This window comes from Hippocampus guttulatus, chromosome 23, assembly GCF_054856545.1.
Source record: "Hippocampus guttulatus isolate MCC_2025c chromosome 23, RoL_Hgut_1.0, whole genome shotgun sequence".
In the NCBI taxonomy this organism is placed as follows: Eukaryota; Metazoa; Chordata; class Actinopteri; order Syngnathiformes; family Syngnathidae; genus Hippocampus; species Hippocampus guttulatus.
In genome coordinates, this window is record NC_141283.1 from 718751 (window position 1) to 735007 (window position 16257).

A 16257-nucleotide genomic window follows, 5' to 3' on the forward strand; every position below is an offset into this window, starting at 1 on the left:
TTAACATATTTAATGCAATGTCGTCCTTTCATTTTTATTTTCAGCGTCCAATTTGTAGTCACTCATGGGCCTTTTTCTTGATGTTTGTTTACTTGAACCAGCCAGAGATGACATATTCATGGACTGGACAGTTTATAAGTAATCCGTTTTTTTTTCATTGAAGCATCAAAGCAAAAGCTGTCTTTGACAATATTGAGAAAGATGAGGGTTTATTGACATGGAGGTATGAATTTAACAGTCTTGGGGATGATGCAATGCAATTGTACAACACACAATCATGAACATATTGTTAAATGAATACCTTTCTGACAGTGTTACACAAAAGTGAGCCCCAGATAACTAAACTTGGGCCATGTTTAAAATGTTGTACACCTTATACAGTATATCGGCTAACTCGCCATCATTTCGCTGCAGTGACAGGCTCAGTCTGGCTCAGAGGCGTCGGCAATCAAATATTTGCCTCCAAACTACTGCTGTCTTTGTTGTTTACGACCTAACCCCCTACATGTCACTCCTAAACATGTGCATTATTTTGCCTCACTACTCCCAACAGTGTGCATCAGTTGGCCAAATCACTACGCAAACGGTAAAGGGCCAGCTTTTTTGGGCCCTTGAACTCTACAAAATATCCACCACAGCATGGCCTGTCATTTAACCACTGCAATTAAAGCATATTTAGACCGAATGTACTCCTGAGCCATCCGTCGAAAGTGTGCGTCCTAACTGGAAAAACAAGACGTCAGTCACAAAACTGAAAAGGCTGCGTTTTTTCTGGAACGCACGAGACATTCCCTTATATGTCAGCGTCTGATGCAGTGGAAAACATCCACCGTCGCATTTTGAAAGGGCACTAAAGCACGGTATATCCAAGTATTTATATTGTAAATGTTGAACATTTACAATTTACCGCTCCGGTCCCCACTGTATGTAACTGATGCGGTGGCACATTTGCATGACTTGGGTGCAGGCAGAGTGAGTTCGAATCCCACTTGGTGGCAGCGTGAATGTTTCGAGATGTGCCGGAGGCAGCGATTCTGACAAGTCGACTGGGATGGACACCATGATCACAATTTGGCATTTCTAAAGATAATGACGTTCTGAGAAAGATCATTCGTTGTGGCCCAATTGTAGAAAAGTGTAATTGATTCCAAATCAGCATTATATCAGACATGATCAAAAAGTGTCTGGGCTAATTACTAACACAAAAGTGATACTTGATGAGACTTCTGCTTCATCCACAATGTCGGCTTCCCCACTTTTTAAAACATTATCCTCACAACAGGAGTTGATTAGTCGGCCTGTTTGCACTGTCGCTTCCTGGGGAAAAAAAAAAAAAAAAGGTGTGCGTGAGAAAATCAGTCGGCCTCTGCCGGCATGCTCTGCATATTTATTTTATTTATTTTTTTCATTTTAATCAAAGAGGAAACAGGAACTGATGTCAGCAAGTCACAAACAGGATGCTGTGATTATAACACAATGAAAATGCCTGGCGGTGTTGTGCGTGACGGTGACTTTGTGAAAGGTGCGTGTGTCAATGTGCACTGCTGTGGAACCTCGAGATTTTTGTGAAAACCTGATGTTGAGCCGCCATCAGCAAATCTCCTGAGCTCTCAGCGCAATGGACATCAAAGCATATTTTTTCTTTTAATGTGTCATTTATTACCCAAAAATGAGATGAATGTGAAAAGTAGTAGTTGATACCAAGTACTTTTGTTGGGGGTGTTTCAGAATCACGCTGTTAAGCCATGTGTAGCGTTACTGGTTTTATTTTGGTACACTTGCTTCCTGTTTTTGTTCGATTGCTTTTCGTTTCAGAGTACTCTGCTGATTTGGGGCAGGTTTTTAATTGTGAACGATAGGATTAGCCGCACCCACGTAGGAGTGCAGCATATTCTCAACCACAATCTTATTGGCTGAAGTGGATCGTGAAATGCATGCCCTCGATTCATGTCAGGGTCCTCAATCTATTCCTCAAAGGTTAGCGTACACAAAACAGAGATGTTTTTGTTATTTCCGAGGATTTATGGCACATGCACTGCCTCCCATCTGGTGTAAAGCCCGCCCTTTTGCCCCTTCCGCTTTGGTGAGGGAAGACCCCCCCCCCCCCCCCCCCCCCCATTGCCAGGCCCCCCTCCACCCGGCTTTGTTTGCCCCCCTGAGTGGATGGTACAGAAGCGGGTAGTAAAATATCACTTTGAGCCCCGGAGGGCGAGGCCGCCAGTTGGGGAGTGTGCATTCATAAGCGTGTGTTATTTTAATGGGTGCTTGAGAGCTGGCATATGCTGCTGTTTTTTTTTTTTTTTAAATCCCCACGCATACACGTCCTCTTTGCAGCATCTGTTTTCAGGGCGACGCGTGCGTGAGAGCATCACGGGAGGTGGGGTAGGGCTTTGTTTCACCGTTTCCAGCTCGAGGGGGCTCTGTTGCCATGGAAACGGATTTGAATTTCAAGCTAATTTGAGGGTCCGCGGAGAGAACGCAGGGCGGGACGAGAGCCAAAGGCGTTTCCAGGAATTAGTCAAAGTCGTGACGCGGCAGGCGGGCAGGAAATGAGGAAGGATGAAGGGTGGGGGTCTTTGCTTCGTGTCTCCCATCCATATCCCCCAAAATCCGAGTCTGTTATCTGATGCGCAGCTGGATTTCATATCCACAAGCCAAGTCGCGTTTATTCCGAATTCTGGCCGTCATTAAAATTGATCCTCCATGGAAAAGCAATAAACACAAAGCACATGTGAGCATTAAACACCTTGGAAATATCTTCAAACGCTTTTTGCCCACAAAGTTTATTCCTCAGAAGTTTGGTCCTTATAAATATGCATTATATACAAAATAATATTATAAAACATAAAGAACAATGTGTCGTATTTAAATTAAACTCTGGAAATCACTTAAAAAAACAATTACATTAGTGGTTCTGTAGTTTTGAACTGTGTCATCGGCAGGCAGGCAGTGGTGGCGTGAGAGTTTTTTTGTGGTTGTCTCGTTCAGGTTGCATAGAAACGCCTTCTATGCGTACGTTTGACTGCTGTCAGTCTTTGCTGATTGAAAAGTATCTTCTTCATTTGTCATCTTTTGTAGTGCAAACAATCCAAGAGGAGACAAGGGCACAAATGTAGCATTTTCACCCCCCAACCCACCCCCCTAACATCCCCGGTTTTTAAGGCTTCTAGTGAACTCGGGCTGCATGTAAATCTCCAAATTGAAGACGTTCAGACATTCCTTAGTCTGCGTTGGTGACGTTGGATTGTGGTTGTTGACCCTGAGTTTTTGTGTCGTTTTTTTCGTTTTTTGCATAGAAGGCGAAGGTGGCAAGAGTGACTGACAGGAGTGAGGGTTTTCTGCAAGGGCGGGGCTAAAAAAAATAAAAAATCTCAGGCAACTTTCACTGATTGGTTGGCTGTAAGTCATCGTGGTGATGGTGATTATCACAAAAGGCCAGAAATGGAGTGGCCGGGAGGCGATCCACCTTCGCCTCCTTTTCACCCTCCCAAGAGATAAGTTAAAATGTTCCTCCACCGTGTCCTCAAGTTTTCCAGAGAGCAGCGGCTGACACGTTGAAAAAACCAAACAAACACGACCTCCAAGTCTCTTCTCGCCTTTTGTAAACAATCCAGAATGTTCCGATTCCTGCTTGATTGTGTTTCTGTGTCTCTCTTGCGTCACTTGTTTTAGACCTGCAGTTGGACAAAAGGAGAAGAGGTGGTTAGCGTAAGATCAAACGTAGCCTTTTATAGATGCTCAGTTGATTTGTGATAAACTTGACCATGAAGTTCAGCTCCATCATTGCATTGAAAAAGTGTTTTGGCATATCCATTTAAAGCATGACCAAGCAGATAAGGATAAAAAAGAGAGGGGGGGGGGATGAAGTGCATCTTATTTATGGTCTGGAAATGAGTCCACAAAGCACTCCTGGGACCCAACTGGTCCAACCCTGGGTGGAGTCTGCAAAAATTCAGAGCCCGCCATTCATAACTGGTTTTGCTTTTTATTTGCGGTCGACTTGAGTTAAGACTCTGGAACACAATTAATTCCAATGTCATGTTTTCTATTAAGATATAAAGTGTCCAAGATCCTTAAGTCGAGTCATATGGCGGAATGCAGACCTCTGTCAGGACGGAACAGTCCTAATTGTGTTTCAGTGCCTTTGTTGATACCCGACGCTTTGATTTGCCTGATTTTTGTCATTAAGATTTGTGTATGACTCTGAGAAATTTATTATAATGCCGCTCGTTAAGTATTTGGCAAATCAGTATTTTATCTTGACAATGATTGGCCTTGATCAGACAAGCTCCTCATTAACTCTTTCTACAAAAGAAGGTCACTTTTGTTTTCCATTTTCTCCTCAGTTATCCTTATGAGACGGCTGGAAGTTGTAATCTAGTTTATGAGAACATGGCAACACAATGTTATTGGGAAAAGGACAGCATTGCTTTTATTTTATTTTTTTTGATTGATCTGACGTTAATGATCATTGAGTAAACAAAGATACACTGGTTTCTTTCATCTTCACATTCAAAACAACACTCTCGGAGGATTAGCGTGAATGCTGGCATGGATTTATTTATGTATTTATTTAATCGGGACAAGATGACAATCGGGGGAAAAAAAACAACATCGCGGGCTTCAGATGATGGGAAGGGATGTTGGCAATCGTCCAACCAACTTTACTACAGTATGCTGCCTTACTAATTGTGTATTTTTTTATTTTTTTACAGTTACACGTAAACAACAATCCCCTCAAAGGGTTTAGAGCAGATGCTATAGTGGCATTTTTATCGGCCCGGCACAACAAAACGACATCCAGAAAAGAAAGGAGCACCGCCAAACTTTTTTTTTTGTGTGTTCCCAGTCTTCCAGCTCCTTCAAAAGTATGCAACAACTTCTTCCTTTATTTTACTGTGTTCTACGTGTAAACACCACCACCCTAAAGGGATTAGCATGAATGCTAGCAAGTCAATCTTATCGGAATAAGATGACAAAATGTCTTCAGGAAAAGGGCACTGCAGGCTTTTCTTGATGGAAAAGATGTGAACAGTCTTCCAATTGACCCTCCAAGATAAAATAGCTCCTCGTATTTATTTTACTGTGAACTGCGGCACCCTCCGCGGGTTTAGCGTGCATGCAAATGTCGCAATTTATTCCGTACCGGATAACAAGACAGATTTTGTTTTAAGTCTTCTTCTATCAGAACTGTCAGAACTGTGTTTCCAAACAATTTCTGTCATCTCTAACACCAGTTGACACCCTTTTTGCTCCGACACGTTCGACTCAGAACTAGCATGAGAGTGGCGCAACTTACCTCGGTTGCTATGATGCATTCCCTCCTTGCGTCGGCTATGACGAATACTGACTGGTACATAGTGTCTGTGGATGAAGATATCGTGGATATTCTACACTCTGGCTTTTCACTGTGGACACAAACACGGCGGCTTTTACAATAAATTCCTGAAAATACTTGTTTCTGTGTTACTGGTACAACTCGTGAGTAGATCTTCACTGTTCAATAGACTTACCTGCACACTCTACTCAAGGGTCTCTTGTCTTCTAAACATTTGTCGTAAATAAGACTTTTGTCTTCTTGCGACTTCTCGTCCTTAAATTCCTTTTTTTTCGAGCTGTAAGGGTCCAAGTGATAGTTTTTATGGATAAAGTTCGACTTCTCCGAGTCGCAGTCCACCTCCAGGCTGACTTTCTCGTTGGTGTTTTTCAGTTGCGACGACGATATCAGGTTATCCCGCTGAGCGCTGGACACATTGTTCATAGTCTCGGTGTCCTCTCGCTGCCTTCGAGCCTGCCGGTGGATGTGCCTCAGGGCCAAACCCACCATGCACAGCAGCACCAAAAGTGCCACTAGCCCCACGGCTAGAGAGACGGCCGCCCACTGGAAGCCATCTTGAATCTCCTCCACTTGTGAAGTCACGGCGGCAAAGAACTGGCAGCTGGGCCCGGTGAAGCCAGGCGGGCAGACGCAAGTTGCCGGCGTCTTGCTGGTACAGATGCCGCCGTTGAGGCAGGGATGGAGGGGACACTCGTCCTGGACCCTGTCGCAGTTGCGTCCACTGTACCCCAGGGGGCATGCGCAGGTGTAGTCATTGATCCGGTCAAGGCAGGTACCACCGTTGACGCATGGGTTCCCGGCGCACTCGTTGATGTTGATTTCACAACGCTGACCCGTAAATCCTGCGCGGCAGCTGCACACCCGAATGCCACTGTGGATCATGCACTGACCACCTACAAAAAACAGGAAGAAGTTTTACTCCTGAAGTGTCCCGAAAAAAATCATACGATGTGAAATATGGTTGGGAACCACTGCTCAACATAGATCGGATTCCAAGGTAAATCGTTGTACATTTTACAAGAGCAAATGGTTGGTTAACAAGTTGTACCTTTTATAGATACCAGCGCATGACTCCTAAAGGTGCAGTAGTGTACTTAGCCACCCGTTTCCGGGTCCCACTCTGATGGAAAGTCTTTGTTCAACTCGCAGGGGTGTCAAACTCATTTTTGTCGCGGGCCACACCAGAATCGGCAGAAAGGAAGCGATTTCCCCAACCAACCCCAAAACGTCGGGAGGAAATAACAGGCCTTCAAGGTGCATTCAAATTGAGTTGTGAATGCTCAACCAGTGTCGATCTCCAGAAACATTCCCACAAGGAGACCACAGCTTGTACATCTGTGTTCAATCAGCAACGCGACCGTACAACTGTGATTGTTCTCCCCACAAAACCTCCCCCCCAAAAAAACAATTCCGGCTTTCGTAAAACAAGACATTTGCCCGCCCCCCTCTCTTCATCAGCAACGACCGCCGCGGGCTGCGGTGACATTTACAAGCTATAGCTCAGGGCTGTCGACTGTTTATGAGCAGGACAATAGACACCAACTTCCCAGCAATTCCTGTTGTTCCGCACGCTTCCAGTTGCAGGAATCAGTGGTGGTGGTGGTGGTGGTGGGGGGGGGGGTGGAGGAAGGTCGTACCATTAGCGCAGGGAAGCGACGTGCACTTGTCCATTCTCTTCTCGCAGTTGAGGCCAGTGTAGCCACGGGGACACTCGCACATGTAGCTCCGCCCATTGTCCTTCTCCCAGCACTTGCCACCATGGAAGCAGGGGGAATCGAGGCACGTCAGCTGGCTGTGCTCGCAGTGGGAGCCCTCGTAGCCCTCCGGACACGAGCACATGTGGCCGCTGTCCAGATTCTAGGGATAGAGGTGTAATGTTTGCGTCAATGTATTCTAGGCATCCATATTCGAAACCACTTGTCCTCATTAGGGAAAATGGGAAAAGCAGCATTTCTTTGGCTTGGCTTCTTTGATTGGCCACCATTATCCCAGCATACAGGAAGTGATTTTATTTTCTTGTTCTCTTTGTTTGGTTTGTATCAGTGTGAAATGCTTGATTTGCTATCGTGACATTTCTGGAAAAGATTTCCTTCTGGTTTCTAATTGAATTTACTTGTTTCCGTGCCTCTTTTGTTTGGGATGAATGTCCTTCCATATTTTCAAACATTTCCATGTATTTTGGAAAATTGATTTTGACTTGCTTTTATAAGTAGAAGGGACTCTGGAGTGCTTACCAAATTAGAAAATGTGTTGCTAGCTTTGTTTGTCCGTCAAAAGAGGCTAATTTGAACAAGGCATAGGGGGGAAAACATGCTTTTATTTTTCAACCTTGAGGTATTATAACCAAAACATGTCACAAATACGTTTTTTTAAGACACTTAGGAATTGTTTTAAAGTGTTAAAAACGCTTAATATGACTTACGGTGCATATCCCTCCATTACGGCAGGGGTTGCTGTCGCACTCCTGCATCTCCAGATCGCAGTTGACGCCCGTGAAGCCCGGCATGCATGTGCACGTGTAGCTGCCCTGGCCCGTGTTCATGCAGGTGGCGCCATTCACGCAGGGGTGGTGATGCGTGCAGAAGTTCAGATCTAAGCGGGGATGGAGGAAGACGAGGAGTTGAGAGGTGAGTGTTTATTTACGACGGGAAAAAAAAGTTATCTCCCCCCCACCCCCGCCCCATCTCTGCTTGTGTATAATGAGTGAGGGGACACTCGGACGGAAACCCAATTTAACTAATGCGCTTCAGCCGCCCCGAATGAAAAGCCGCTGCAACATGAGACTGTCTTTGAAAGTGGACCAGTGTGTGTGTGTGTGCGTGTGTGCGCGTGCCCTTACCTTGGTCACACAATAGGCCTCCCCAGCCCTCTTGGCAGTTGCACTGCCACGGCAGCTGGCAGGTGCCGTGCTTACACGACGGGTACTTCTTGCACTCGTCGCAGAAGGTGCCCTGCCAGCCGTCTCGACACCTGTAGTGGGCGATGTAAAGGATCAGTCTCACGATGACAATAATACTTCTTCAAGTTCTCCCATTCTTGAATTTGCGAGTAAATTTTTTTTTACTGTAATATACTGTAGGAGTCAATATATGAGCTGTAAAAGTCACATCATATTCTAAGACGATTCAGATTTTTTATAATTTAATTTTTTCTAATCTTAATGAGAGAAAATCTGGACAGATAAACAGACTAAATAATTTGTCCGAAAAAAAGAAAACTGACAATAAAGTCTATTATAACCTGCTGTGCTGAGTGACAGTGGATGTGTGAGAGCGGCTTAATGATTCTGTTCGGGCATCCCGAAGGGTTTTAACCCCATTCCGGGTCGGGGGAGTGATGGATTTGTGTCGCCAAAAAGAGGGCAAAAATATGATGTAGGAGGGAACTTGCACATGGGAAGGGGAGAAGTTGGGAATTTGCTGAGGATTGTTTTTGATTATAAAAGGAGCGCAAATGTGTCGTTTGAAATGAACAATCCCTTCACTGTAAACAGAATGAATGTGACACTGAACTTGATTTGTTTCGATATTTTTGGGCAACAGCCAAACTCTTTGGCTGTAACTTTTGAGTCCAGTTGAATAAATCAAATGTACAAATTATGCAAATTGTTCAGTGATTGAGCATAGCGGGAAGCAAAAGAAGGCAAGCACAAGCAGCATCTTCAAACTGTGCTTTTTTTTTTTTTTTTTTGGTATGGGGTCTTGTACCTAATCATATGGCCTGAAGGGCGCACCGTACTTAAGGTTCAATACTTACACACACTCGCCAGGTTTGGAGCAGTTGCCGTTCCTCTCGCTGCAGCCTTCCAGACAGATGGCTACGAAAAAAAAAAATTGAATCAGTATTATACACCCGTTCTTGCATTATGAAGTTATGAGTAAAATATGTAAACAAGGAATTTTTTTTGGGCCCTCCCTACATGGAATAGCGTTCTCGGTCGCACTTGATGTCTTTATAAATAACGCGGCAGAAAAATGTCCATGTGTCTCGCTTAGCCGCTCATTTGATCTCAACCCAGCTGCTGAGGGGGTTTGTTTGCGCAGCGCGGGACTCTCGGGGCTCCGACATTATCGCGCGGCTGCCGACGGTAAGCAGCCAGTTTAGCGGGCAACAGATGCTCGCTCTCAATAGCAGACAGCTGTCACTATTGTTGTTGTGGCCGCCATATTTGCAGCTGCCGCTATCGAGCGCGCGCGTCGCTCGGCGGCCCCGGCGCGTGGCTGGATAATAGCAGCGTGATTAACCTCGGCGCGTGTAAGGCACGCGTGCGTGGCCTCCGAACCATGCGCGCACCCCCCTCAGCCCCCACCCTCTGCTCTCCCTGCCGTCCCCTCCCCTTATGCGGATTAGGTTACCGGGCACGCGCAAAACAGTATTGTGGTAAATAATAGAGTGTCAGGTAAAAGCACACCTGTCGATGGTAAATGGCCGCCATTCAGAATCGGTCAGGCGTGTTTGAACTTGTTGGGGGAGTGAAGCGTTACAAAGGTAACCCACATGTATATTTCCCGTAGTCAGCCGTGAAAGATGAGCCTCTAATTGCAACGCGTCAGCCCATATGGTTGGAATTTGGCACCGCGGTCGTCCGAATAGATCACACCAATTCCTCTTTGGCCACCAAATGGCAAAGAGGACTGATCCATTGTGGCGTATCCAGCACAGGGTAACGATTCCTGATTCATTTGTTGTTGTGAAAAAGGAGGGTGAGGGTGGCGTGCATGTCTGAGTCCAAACTTTTGATTGCAGAGTTGGAAAGGGCGCCAAAATTTGCTTCCCGCTCCCAATTTCAGAATTGATCTCCTTTTTGAGCCACTTTTAATCCATTTTAATTTATATGACTGGTTGTCTTAAGTATCAAATTGCAAAAATTTGCTGGTGAAATAGTGTTGAGCATCCTTGTTGCATCTTTGGGAAGCGTGTGTTTCAGTGTTGAATTCGGGTAAATTTAAAATGTTGCATTTCAGCACAAATATCCTGAACTCAATGACAACAACTAACAACTTACACAGTCTGGTATAGAATTACTTCCATAGTCTCATTCGGAGCTTTGCTAAGCAATGATTTTGGTAACGAGGTCCTTGAAGCTGTCAGCACAATTACCCTGAGAGATGCTTTTCTTTCAATGTGACCCCTTCAAAAAACAAAACAAAGGAGCACATCCCACAGACGCAGGGGTCCAGTCCCATTCCGATTCCTTTCAAATGTTGTTGATATTATATATAATAATATTTCACATACAACCCATCGGTGTTATTTCGACCCAACCTCTGTGTAGAACTTACGTTCTTCGCAGTATTCCCCCTTCCAGCCGGCCAGGCAGGACAGCTGTCCGTCCCTGGTGCAGGTGTAGTGTCCGAAGCGATCGTCCCGGGGCGTGCATTTCTTGGAGCAGCTCTCGCCGTAGTAACTTTTGTTGCAGACGAAGCGGTAGGAATACCTCAGCTCCGTCTGCTCGCTGGTTTGCGTGTCCTGCGCCCAGTCGCTGCCCACGCCGAGTTGTCTTTGGACGGCGAAGAAACTGATCAGAAAGTCCGGATTGTTGGTTTCTGGAAGGAGTTGGACTGTCTTAAGGTTGTGTTTGTGGAATGATTTGATGAAGTAAATGCGCCTTCACGACCACCTTACGTCGTAATGATTTCAGTATGTCTACCCTGTGGCGTTTTTGTTTGGCGGTATATATCATGATTTTTGACACGTAAAATGTGAGCCTTGGTAAAGATTTACGAATTAAGAAAAACTGGTTTTGAATGTCTAGAGTGGGTGCAGTCTGGGTTTGTAACATTTCCTGCTACAACTGCAGAAAGGGTCACAAGCCATTGTACCTTGAAAGGTAGAACGATCCCCCCCCTCCCCCATCTGAGAACATATCATAAATTATTGTGCTTTCTAACGTTGCCTGGTTCCACTCCACTAATCTGCCCAGTAGCAAGCTGCATCCCTTATCACATCCTATACAGCCCAGATGAAAGATAAACTCAGGTTTTGAAATTTCCTCTTTCTCTTCCGTCGGCAAAAACATTCCCAGCAGCCCCCCCCCCCCCCCCAAACCCGGTCCCGTCTTCCAGCGGGGCGGAACAGAAGTAAGGTGTAAAATACAGGAAGACGCAGTCAGGGCTTCTTGGCAGTCGCCGCGTATTCTCACCGAAAGCCCCGCGGCTCGTTCCCACGCCAAAAATAAACCGCAGGAAGTTCAATTGTGTTGAGCACAAGAATGAAGAAGAAGGTGTCCGCAAGTTCATAACAAAGAGGTGGAAAAGGTGTGAAAGAAAAATGTGAACGCAACCAACAGGGTGACTCCATAAAGACTAATTAATGGTTCGATCGTTTGCAAAATAATTGTTGTGTAATGTACAAGTTCATCACATCCCCTTTCTGTTGGGTTGTTGGGGGGGGGGGGGGGGTCTAGTAAGTGTGCACCTAGAGCACCCTCCTGTGGTGAAGCTCGGACACGCAGCACTTACCTACAGGTAGATTTCCATGAGGAGAGTGCCAGGCTTCAATTATTAACGAAAAGGATCCCTATATGGAGAAACAGACAGATTGTTACCAGCCTTGAATTGACTTTTTAAAAATTCTTTCATGTATATTTAGTCTCAAGCTGGGACACTCGGTAGCTTTCGCCAAGCATGATGTTGTCACTGCATTATTAAGAGGAGCAGGTGAGCTCCCCCAAACCGACCAAAAGCAAAGTAAAACCAACTGCTAAAAATTCGTTCTTACCGGCCACCCGAAATTGAAGGGGATTTGGATGGGACCAGGCGGCACACCGCTGAACGAGTTTGAGGAGCCCAGCACCGGCGTCTGGGTGCTGCCGAAGATGCATTCCCCGGGCGAGACCACCGCCTGGTAGTTTTTTAGGCACACCCTGAAGTAAGTCCTGCAGCTGGGCTTGCACGGCAGCCCGTTAGCCAGCAGACCCCTGTGGTTCTTAAAGTCGTGGAGGTGCAGCTCAAAAACACCTGAGGTGAATACCTACAAAAGACCAAATAAATACATAAATAAATAAATGATCGTCGCTCAAAAAATACACAGAACAGTGGATCCAGTGTTTTTTTTTCTGCGAGAGGGGGGGGGGGGTCTTCCTTCTTACCTGTGCCATGGAGCTGAAGGCAAGGATGAAGGTGAACCAGGCTGCCATCCTTCTGCAGCCAAAGTGACAACCCACTATGCAAGCCCAATTCCAAAGACGCAATTTAATAAAAGTAGAAGCAAAAAAAAAAAAAGGGGGAGATGATAATCCTTCCAAATGCCCACTCTTAACTCCTCTCCACCAGAAAAACGTTATCCAAAAGTGACGCGACCAATATCCAAGAAGCGCGGCGACCCCCGTCTCCTCCTCCTCCTGCTCCTCCTGTCGCCCCTCCTCACATGGCACCGTACTCCACAAACATGCACGTCAGCGGCGCGTGCGCGCGCGGCCCCCTCGTGAGTGTGTGTGCGCGCGGTTTCGGTGGGGTGCAAAAAAAAAAAAAGTTGCGTCCACGGAGCGTCCACACAGCCCGCCGCGCGTCACTCTCGTCCGCCTTCAGTGGGAGCGCACGGCGCGTGCCCTCCCTCATTTATAGACTTGCGCGCCGCGGCTCATTACATAAACTGCCAATCGTGGACGCCGCGCTCCACGCCCACTCGCCCACCGCACTCCTCCTCCTCCTCGTCCTCCTCCTCCCGACTCGCAACCCGACAACAAAATATGCAGATTTAATACGTGCGCGCGCACGCCATTATGTGGCAAGCATGCAACAACATCTGTTCACTTATTTTTGGCGCACACTTGCGCGTTCTGAGCAAAGACAATGAATGGATGATGACAGGAGGAACGCCGCCTTAATTAGTCCAAGTATTTAGTCACGTGTCACGTCTCTCGTTCAATTTGGACACGTTAAGTGTGTCATTTCAATTTATTTAACTGACTGGTGACATATAATTGCCGTTATGGTAAATTTGTATGACCGCCTATTCTATTGCTGCTACAACAACAACAACTACTACTACTAATACTACGCCTGCAACTACCAAAATACTGCAAACTTCCATAAAAATATTTAATCTGAGCCAATTTTTTTTTTTTTTTGTAAATTAACTTCCTTTTGCTCATCCTAAGAAGACAAATATTAGGGGTGCACATCACTCCACAAGAGATGTTTCGATAACCTTTTCAATTCATGGGCTATGATTAAAGGATGTGATGTTTTTAAATTGAAACAAAAAATCATGAGCAACATCAAATCGCTTTATACCAATTTATACCTGGTGTGCACCTCTCATAAAAGGCAATTTGATATGTATCTTGATACATGGCGTATGATACAATTAAAGGAAAAATTCAGGATGGTTTTAAAAAATAAAACTGATATTCCCATCCGAATAATTTATATGTAAAAATATGTAAAAAAACATGTCTAAAAGTTGTTTTTGTTTCACTCTAATTGTTGTATTCTCTACGTTTAACTTATTAATGTATGTACAGTACCGACTGCGGTGCACACATTTTAAGCAAAAATATTCATTTAGCACCAACTGCTTTTTGGATTCGTACCAGCATACACAAACCTTTCGTGTAAGTTTGCATTCCTAATAATAAATAAGGGATGATCTCACTGAACAATTCCTCCTTACACTCATTCATGATTATTTTTTTTCTTCCTCCCCTCTGATGGGTGTCGCGTGGGCACCTTTACGCGCATTCGAGCTTGACACAGTTTGCCGGCAGCATCCCTCCCCTCCCCTCCCCTCCCCTCTCCTCTCCTCCCCTCCCCTGCGCTTCTCTTCTCCACTCCACTCCTCGTTGTTTAGGCGCGTGTCCCTGCTCTTGGCTTCATGCGGGAGCGCAGTGTGCGGGCACATCACTATTCAGCTGTATGCAAATGAACACACACACACACACACAACGGGTTGTAGATGTCATATTCATGCATGAAATGTGTACCCCCTTCTTCTCCATTGTGATCGACAGTCATATCATTATTATTCATAGAGCTGTCATTAAAACAGTTAAGTGTGTGTGTGTATACAGTATATATATATATATATATATATATATATATATATATAATATATATACACACACATTTTGTGCCCATGGCATCATATGCAATATTTAGCGTTCAAGTCGAGCTGCATTGGATGACAGAAATAGGGATTCAATGTGTCGTGGATCATTTTTTTTACAGAAATATGTATATTGTGTGTGTGCGTGCGTGCGTGTGTGTCATATGTCTATCTGCCTTTCCAAGGTCGTCATATAGGGTTAAAAGCAACATGCGCGCAAAATATGCGTGATGGCCAAACCATGCCGTTTCGTCTGTTGTTTTTTTTTTTTTTTTTCCCCTAAGGTAGACGCCCGCTGCGCAGAGTGAAAATGGAGAGCGTTTATCGTGTTGATGCGAGCGGCGGCAAACTTGCATGCTATTGACACACCTGTTGTGTCCCCAGCGAGTCTCCACAGCACAATGGCTTATGCACGCGCGCACCTCAGGCTCTCCTCTTTCTAAATATATATGGAGTTATACACAAAACGCCATCAGCTGCAAATTCTCTTGCTTGTTGACTTTAAAAACCAATGAATCATTGCCACACAACGAGTTGCCATATTGTCACCGTCGCCGTGAAAGCTGTGATTTCTCGGGCATAATGGACCTTGATGGCAAATACATCTATCATATAAAACAGCCGCGACTCCCGTCTACCTGCTGTAAAAGGTGTGAAGGAACACCTTTCAGCAGCTTTAGTAGCTGTGCCCGAGCTGATAACACTCTTTGCTTTAAGGGAAAGCGAGTGACGTGCGAGCCATATGTTCTTTTTTTTTCCTCTTTATTTGACTGTCATCGTGTACAATCAAATACTGTGCATTGCACACACCGCATTAGATTGAAATCAAATTTTACAGCAAAAGCACACATGTAACTAGGTGAGTGCAGACCTCCGTCAAGGCCGAACCAAAGCAATTGTACAATCACGATGTGCTCTGGTGATAAAGTCCTACCCCACAATAAAAATAATGCATGACAGTCAGGTGATTATGACCATATTTGTCCCCAATTCAAATGTTTTAGCTTCTGAGCTCTTCTGCCTATGATGGGCATCCACTCACAGCCAACAACGAGGCGCTCTAAAGCGGCCATGCCGGCCCAAAGCCCGGGTGCCCCCCACCTTGGTTCCCTGTCTTTCATTCATGCACTCACAGCCTAAAACTGAAACGGACAACAGATAAAGCAGAGAGCGGGCCAAGGGGGAAGCCGAGCTGCTGTCATCGGATGCTCTCTGCGTTCTTATTTATAACATGCCTCACTTAAACGCATCGTATTGTTACGCGAAACCGGAGCCGCGCACGGACCAGCTGCTGCCGTGCGCCTCTCAGCCATGCTATTCTCACTCGCTCTGTGAGAGCGCGGGATGGGGACCGTGCCTAGATTAAGATGTCTCTGCTTTCTCGGGAGTAAGGGGCCGAGCGGGTTTTGGGTTCACGCGCAGGCCTCGGCCTTTGATGTGTGGCTGTTGCGGCATGTTGCGGGTCACCGTGGGATTGGGGCTTCGTGCCTGACAAAGGACTTTCCAGCGGTTTCACTTTGATTCCAGGAGCAGGGTCTTCATTCGTACTTGCGTCGTCGCCATTTTGCAAATTTTGCTGCCATGGCAACGGAGGGTAAACCAGCCTCATCGGCATGCAAGATTATTGTTGCCCGACTATCGGGAATGTACTGAATGTCGGCACAGCCTTGACACTGAAGCATCTCGTTCCGTCTGATTCACTTATGGAAGACCGACGTAATACAATATGGCTCCCTCAAGTGGGCTACAGGCAATCGGACAATAAAATGTCAAAGGTTGGCGAAACGTTGTTCTCGACAGGCTCGTTTGTCTATGCCGCAAAAACGCGCATTCAACGCGAGGCTGTGCAATACGTCATTTATCTGATCTGG

At 45.7% G+C, this 16257-nt stretch overlaps 1 protein-coding gene across 1 annotated transcript; it reads right to left on the minus strand.

Moving 5' to 3' along the window:
- Positions 1–2561: 2561 nt before the first annotated feature.
- Positions 2562–12848, minus strand: LOC147185585 (delta-like protein 4). Its single transcript, XM_086104494.1, has 11 exons — positions 12429–12848; positions 12059–12310; positions 11800–11857; positions 10621–10884; positions 9095–9155; positions 8178–8308; positions 7761–7930; positions 6976–7195; positions 5514–6231; positions 5300–5408; positions 2562–3674 (listed from the first exon to the last, which is right to left on the minus strand). Exons 1-11 carry the CDS (start codon positions 12474–12476, stop codon positions 3669–3671), a joined length of 2037 nt encoding a protein of 678 aa, XP_085960620.1. The 5' UTR covers positions 12477–12848; the 3' UTR covers positions 2562–3668.
- Positions 12849–16257: the final 3409 nt, after the last annotated feature.